At 45.4% G+C, this 7,692-nt stretch overlaps 1 protein-coding gene across 2 annotated transcripts in view; it reads left to right on the top strand.

Moving 5' to 3' along the window:
- The first annotated feature begins 599 nt into the window (after nucleotides 1-599).
- TRIM28 (tripartite motif containing 28) overlaps nucleotides 600-7,692 on the top strand; it is a 34,938-nt gene continuing 27,845 nt past the window's right edge. The window contains exon 1 of one of the 2 annotated variants that reach the window (XM_061590098.1): nucleotides 600-1,202. In XM_061590098.1, the coding sequence (XP_061446082.1) occupies nucleotides 932-1,202 (271 nt within the window). In that variant the 5' untranslated portion in view covers nucleotides 600-931. The remainder of the gene's footprint in view (nucleotides 1,203-7,692) is intronic. The other variant, XM_061590099.1, reaches the window with a different exon arrangement.

Below are 7,692 nucleotides of genomic sequence, written 5' to 3'. Positions count from 1 at the left end.
AGAGTTGGTAATTCAGAATATCTGATTCCTGACCCGTATGCTTTGCTTCAGCAATTTAATGCTTACAGGGAAGCCTCTGTTCGGGTTTCAACATGGAGGATAAAAGGGATTAGCGTAAGCAGCGGTGTAAAACAGCGAACAAAAAAGACTGGATGATTCTATGCAGGTTTCCTCACAATTTAAGGCCTTTACAGGCTCTTTCCTCGTCAATCCAAAACTCTTCCCCTTCCCTCCGGGTGAATTCAAGGTTGTTATGCTTTCAAACTCTTTAATCTTCTTTCGTCTATCCTGGCCCGCGAGCAAACGACGGGCCCTGAGTTTATAGTTTTTTCCGATCTTGATTTATTCGCCTTCCTTCCAAATCCAATACAGCGGATTGGGCGACCTGTTGGAGCGTCCCGGAGTTTGATTGGATAACTGTTTATTTCCTCCCTAGTTCTTTGGGGACGGTCCGTCCTTAAACAGTAGCCGGGATTTTACTGGTTGGCTGGATTGAATGTCGTTGGATAATGCCGACGTCCTCTCCGGAGATGCTGATTGGCTCGGAGGAAGGCTATATCCGCCTCATAAAAGACTGGAAGGCGCGCGCAAAGCTTTATACCTTCTTCCTTTCCCTCCCTTTTTTCTTTTTCCGAAAATTACCCATCGTCCCTTTGGCTGAGTGGGTGGTGCTTAGGGAGGAGGGAGCTGGCAAGTGAGCGGTGACCGAAGCAGACTTGTGCGTGTGTGTGTGTTCGCTGCGCGCGCCGCTTCCCTTGTCTTTCTCTTGGTCTCGCAACATTTGGGCAGCCTCGCGGCGCGTGCGACTCGTAGGCAGGCGGCCGGCCCCAGCTGGTGGCGAGAGCATTCCCTACCAGGCTGCCGGCGGTCCCAGCCCCACGAGGCCCAGTTTCTGCGTGCGCGCGAGCGACTGGTCGGTGCAGTGGCGGCAATGTCGGCCCCTGCGACGGCGACGGCCCCTGCTCCGGCGGAAGCTGGCGGTGGTGGAGGCGGCGCCGCTGGGGACAAGCAGCGCTCCTCCTCCGCCGCCGCCACCGCCCCCCTCAACGTGGAAGGCATCGACCTGCTGGAGAAATGCGGCGTGTGCCGTGAGCGGCTGCGGTCCGAGCGGGACCCGCGCCTTTTGCCTTGCCTCCACACCGTCTGCAAGGAGTGCGTTAAGGTCGAGCCCGCCCCGGCTGGCAACAACAAGGATGGCCAAGGTGAGAGGAATGCTGGGGAAGGGTTGAGGCGACGGTGGCCGCAGGGTCTGGGGAAAAAAAGGAATCCTAGAGAAGCTCCTGGTGGCAGGCGGGTCCATGGGGAGAAAAACAGGGCTGAGGTGGAGGAACCTTGCAACGGAACGAGGAGCAAATTGCATTGTCGTTATATTTTTCCCCTCGCCGTTCAGCTCCGATTGTGGTCTTTGCAATACGTTCGGGAGTCTTTAGTTTGTGAGGGAGCGTCCTTGCTTTATTCTCCTTAATAGGCAGCTCTTTTTTCATTCTTTTCTATTTGCAAGAGAAGGCCTTGGGAGGCAGGAGGAGGGGTATTCGTGTTCCATCGGCTTGGACTCGTGTAAATGGGAGTAAAAAATGGTGGAAGTGGAGGATACATTTTAAAAAAGGGGTGGTGGTGGGAGGTGAATGCTTTTTTGCGTGTGCGTGCACGTGTCCCCCCCCCAAGTAAAAAGGCATGTTTTGGTGGTGTGGGGCGACCGAAGTCGTGAGCGGAGAAGGCGGTGAGGGAGCGAAGGGTGGCAGGATGTGGAAGAGAATGGTGGCTGAGAAGGATGCGTGTATGGCGGCGGCGGAGGTGCAGCGAGGGAGGCGTGGCTACGTGCATTCCGACGAGGGGGGCATAGCTCCAGGGTGGCGGCAACGCGTATCGCGAGAAGTGGAGCTCCTGCTCTGCCTTTTTGGGTGGGAGGGAGGCGGCGGGTCCTTATCTTTCGTCCTTTATATTCCCGCCTTTGCCAGGCCCGCCCTACTTGAGCTCTGGATTCCCAAAGGAAACCGTCCTCCTTAGTCTCTAGGGCATTGGTTCTTAACCTGGGGTGCACGCATCCCCGGGGGTGCGAGACATTTTTTCTGGGAGTGCGAGGCCCAACCAAAGATTTTGGAAAACTGTCATCTTAGCTAATTTAGGCTAAAGCGCACATTAAAATAAAATAAAAAATAAACGGTATTTTTTCAGGGAGTGCGAGAGCATATTTTGGAAATCCAAGGGGTGCTGGCAGTGGAAAAGGTTAAGAATCACTGCTCTATGAGGTGTGGGTGGGAGGGAAGCTAAAATAACAGATATTGGATGTATAATTTGATTTTACCTGTGCTTATAGTACTTTGTCGCATCCTATTTGGTGGGGTGGTAAGTCCCACTGAGTTGAAGTGGTGTGTGGTCCAAAGTAAGCTGTCTGAGTTCCTACAAAAAAAAAGAAGAGAGCACATTAGACTGCAATTCTAAACCCATTTAGTAGTGAATTAGCCTGCTGAGGTTGGTGGGATTACATCTGAGTAAACATGCATAGGATTGCCCTGTATACAGATAAACATCTCAAGGTGGGTTACTTAAAGGTGCCAAGTTCCTGTTGCTATTTCGGATAAGAGTGTTTGCACACAGCTCAGCATAGTTGAGCCAGCATGGCAACTATTTTGGAAACTAATTCAGGTGGTAATTGTTTCCTAAGCTCCATGTTACCGAAACAAATAAGCCAAAGTTCCATGCCAGGGAAGAAATCCAACATATGTGCATTTTCTTGACTCTATACCCTGCTCCTTGACTGTCTTCATCCCCACATTCCCAGTTGTTGACTGCATCCCCATGTGTGCCCTAAGTATCTTAGGGTCACTTGGTCACTTCTTAGGGTGTATTCCGAACACCTCTGGAGCAGAAATCTCTCCTATCCCAGGTTGCTTTTATTTTGCTGTTGGCTTTCATAGCAGTTTCAACTGGAATAATTAATTTATTTGTCATGTGTAATGCAAAATATTTGCCACCATATCTTGTGTGTCTCCCCTCAACATTTTTCCACTCTAGCACCAAATTCGGGTGCCCAAGGTTATGCAATGAGTCCATGGACACTTTGGGCTCGAATCCAAGCTCAAATCTATAGGTTTACCATGCTACCACAGTAATTTGCAAAAGTTCCAGCAGTACTTGGAAATATGGGTCTACAGGAATTGGTAGCAACTGTTCAGGGGGACAAAACGTGGGCAAGCTGCTTGGCCTACCACCTATCTACTTGATCCTTGCCCATCCTGACTGGGTGTCTGGACATTGGAGGTGACTAATGCTTTTTTGAGGGAGAAAGCGGTTCTTGATATCTTTAAAGTGGTGTTATTGATCCTATTCCTAAAAAAAGCCAAAGTTTGCTCCCATGGCATTGGATATTTACTGTCCAGTCTCCAATTTGCCATGTTTGGGTTAAGTGTTGGAATGGATGATAGTCTCGCAACTGGATGGTCTTGGATGCTGCTGGTTATTTGGCTATTTATAGTCTGGCTTCAGGCCTGGTTATTGAACGGAAACAGTTCTCTGGATGGCTTATATTGGAGAAGGGGGCAGATGGAATACGACCCTGTAAATTCTGCTCCTATCAGTGCCATTGACTCTGGTATCCTCCTTGATAATCTGTCAGAATTAGACTTAAGGTACACTGTTTTACAGTGGCATTGCAGTGGTTTTTTTAATTGAAAGCTGCGTTGCACTGGCTTCATTCAGAAATGCATCATAAAAATGTAAATGTACTGCCTTCAATATTTAAAAATAAAATAAAAGTTAAGGCTTCCACTCTGCCATCTAACTTAAAGAGAACATTTAAATTAGTCTTTTCTGTAAATATTGGCTTGGCTTATCAGACAGCTTATCAATTCTATTCTTACCTCCTCTAAAGTTTACTGTACAATTGGTAGTTGTCTCAGACTCTTAATTTTGTAATGTTTCAGGATCCAAAGACTTCAGATAACTTCCCTATTTAATACTAATATCATGTTCACATTAATAGCTGTGTGTTTCATTATCTAAATGCTTTTGGGCTTATTTTGGAAGCAGTAATGATTGAACTCTCTTCAGTTTGCTTTGAAACCCATTTAAAAATGTTTTTTAGAGGGGAGATAGAGGCAGACAACTAAAAATCCAATGTTCCCCATTCGGAAATAATGCTCCTGAGTGGACTTGGAACCATCTTGAAGTCAACCTGAATTCAAAGCTGTCTGGCTCAAAATAGGACGTTTTTCAAACTGAAAAGGCTTCAATTGCTGCCACCACTAGTTTGAAGCTAAAAGCTGCTGCAGCAACAGGTCGATATAGGAAAGATAGAGGTGATTTGCTTTGAACTATCCCAAAGCATCCTCAGAAATCCCATTCTTCCTACTTTGTTGCCATCCTGTGGCCCAGATTCTGAGTGCTCTCTTCATCCTCTAGGCCTGGGGTGGGGAACCTGTAGCGCTCCAAAGGTTTCTTGACTCATCTATCATCCCTGTCCCTTGGTCATGTTGACTGTGGCTGAAGGGAGTTGGGTCCCACAACAGGCTCCCAACCCCAGCACTAGGAGGTAGAATCCTTAAAAGAAAAGAAAAGTCTGGACTAGGAGGTACCTCCCACATTCTCTCAGTCTCTTTCCAGCCTCTGTTAGTGTGTTTGAGGAATTTTATGTATCAAGCAATAAGTACATGTAATAAATAATATATCTTATTCCTTTAAATTGATTGTTTTGTAGTACTGTGAGCTCTTTTGAGATTATGTTAAGGGCTTTTGGCATATGGTTTTCAATAAAGCTCAATAGTATAATGCACTCCTTCCCCCCTCCCAGTGTGACTGAACGCAGAGGCATACCCAGAGAACAACAAAATTTGAATGATAAGGGCAATTTGAGACTAATCTCTGCTACACTAGTGCAAAGATGAATCCATAAATATATGCTGGCTACAACTGACTACTGTATCCATTGAAATTCAGTCCATAATAGCTAAGACTGATCTATGAAACAGCTGGAATCTTGCCTCTGCCCCACACCTCTAGGTGGCCTTGGACACCTGCAAGGTACAAACTAGTTGGCTCAGTTCCCCATCTACAATATGGGGATAGTAAAGCTGACCTATCTTAGAGAACAGTTAGGAATTACAGCGGTGCTGCTAGGTTGGTGGATTCTTTATTCTGTTGACTATGAGTGGGGAAACCCAGGTTCAAATTGCAACACAGCCAGTGAAGATCACTGAATGACTTTGAGCTAGCCATCCTCTCTGACTAACGTACCTCACAGAATGCTTGTGAGGATAAAATCAATGGGCAGCACACATGTACAATGATGTGTACTCCTTGGAGCAAGATGGGGAAAATGTAATCTAAATGAAGTCTTTCAAAGATCTGGTACATGATCTAGGTTACAAGCCAGGCTTTAATTTCTCAGAATTGGTGACCAGCCATTGCTCCTTTTTTTCCAGAATCCTAGTTGCATAATCTGTTATCTGTGGCACCTGGGAGGGATTTGCTCAGCCTGCAATCTTCATCTTGAAAATCGGGCTACAAGCTGGTCTCATGGCTACAACATCCAGCCTAATTTCTATACGTTTTATTTTTCCCTATCTCCTGTAGCTCTTGTGGCCCTGCAAGATGTTGCTGGACAGCAAGTTCCCCGTCCTTGCTTCTAGATCTGTGACATCTTTTGGCAAAGCCAGTGGAACAGAACTCTCTTTGCAAAAACAACCCCCCCCAAAAAAAAACCTCTTGTGAAAGGCCTGGCTATGAGTCCTGAGCTTTCTTTATCCCCACAAGGAAATGCCAAGATTTTCATGTGGCGGTTCCTTATCACCCACAGCCTGTTCTTTTCCCCATTTGTTCAAGGGCGAGTTGGTGTTCCTTTACTTATGTGAAGATTGATGACCCCCACCTCCCCCTCAAGTGCTGCCTGAGAAGTGGAGAGAAAGGAGATAAGGAATTTTTCCTCCATTAATGATTGCTGACACCTTGCTTTGTAAAGCAAATGCGAACAAGATGGAGGATTTAGCAGAAGATGGGGACATCTTTGGCATGCTTTACAACTTCCATTCAGCTGATATAAATGCTGTGCAGAAAAGACTTTGGAGTCGTCTCTTTTAAAAACACAAGCAATTAAATTGAAAATCCCTCTAGTAGAGGTGCAACTGCAGTTCCGTTCTTCCAGAAGTTTTTGAAATACCAAATGCTTTATGCATTTGGAAGTGTAGCTCACTAAACTTATATCTGTGTAAATTTGTGAGCTACTTTGCTCAGTTAGAATAACTGTGGTTCTGTTTGCAGTGCATATTATACTATTAAGTCCATGTATGCCCATGTGGTATTTGGAGTGGTGTAACCTGGCCTCCAAGGAACAAGGGTGGGATATAAATTTAGTAATAAACATGCCAGCGAAAGCAAAACTGAATTAACAAGGCTGTGCGTCCAAGGCTATGATAAGAAAGGGGTCTTTCTAGCACTGGTGGATTAACATTTGCATTTCAGCATTTGCCTTCTTACATAGTTTATTTGGGGTGTTGTTGTGTGTGTGATTGCACATGCCATTTGAAGAAGCTATTTTTGTTGTGCATGGATTGTTTTACTCCTGTGCTGCTTGCACACATAGCAGCATTACACAGAATTATAGTCCTGCTGCTGGGAATCTGTTCTGTGCTTTCTTGTGTGCCCTTGAGCTATGAAAAAATACTGAGTGCTGTTCTGTCTACAGTGAAATTAATCATCCCTTGAGGTTCAGCCGTCTGAACTCTTCCTGCTACCCACTTCTTTCAGCCATCGATGTTTGGTGCCCTGTCCTAGTGTGCACTGCAAGGATTTTGGATAAGAAATATGTACAATTCACTCCATCCAGGCATGCTTCCTGTTCTCTGCATATTCAGAAAGCAGAAAGGAAGCTCAATGCCTATTCAATTTCCTTGTTACAGTATCTCAGTGGAAGAATGATGTAATGCCTGGCCCAAGGCTATTATTTCTAAGTGCTTTCTAGTCTTCAGAAATGATGGCGAAGCAAAAATGATTGAAAGTAAAAAAAGGATAGAACTGGAAAGAGTCATCTCTACTTGTTACACTCACCAGCTTGTCTGAACTGTCTTCTCCCCCCCCCCCAATAACTTGAACACAACTTGCCTATTAGGAAGAGCAGGAGAACCACCTACTCCGGTGTGTGGGTGTGGTGGTATCAACCAGGATCTCGTGAGCCTAGCTGCTGTGATTAGAGTGACAAGTCAACAGATTCCAGCTAGGCCCCAGATGGCCCACTGTGGGTTGTACCCAATGTAAGTCATCCTCTGAGTAGGTCCGTTGAAATTAATGGAAATTGAAAATTCAGGTCTATTAATCATCTAATTGATAAGTCTACTCAGTAGAATTTTGATACAACCCTGAAAGGTCAACAATTTCTGGCTGTGTTACAGCTGCTTTTGGAAAGGCTGGGTCACCAAGTTATTGTTCAGAGGCCCCCATGGCTGTTTTTTTTGTGCTGTAAGTAACTTGTTTCCATAGAAGATGGTCATTGTAAGAACACTGTAAATATTAAGAATTTGTTGCCCAACTTTGCTTGTCTTCTTCCTTCCCAGTCTTTTTCATTTCTGTGTTCTATCTTGTAGTTCATACACCTGAGGGCAGACATTGTCACCTTTTGATTTGTAAGTTACTCTGGGAGTCTTTGTGGCTAAAGAGCAGGGTGTAAGTGATATGAATAATGCCCTTAGACTGGGCTTTCTT

Source organism: Rhineura floridana, chromosome 11 (genome assembly GCF_030035675.1).
Source record: "Rhineura floridana isolate rRhiFlo1 chromosome 11, rRhiFlo1.hap2, whole genome shotgun sequence".
Classification (NCBI taxonomy): domain Eukaryota; kingdom Metazoa; phylum Chordata; class Lepidosauria; order Squamata; family Rhineuridae; genus Rhineura; species Rhineura floridana.
The sequence above is the reverse complement of the archived record's forward strand: the minus strand, read 5'-3'. Positions and strand labels throughout refer to the sequence as shown.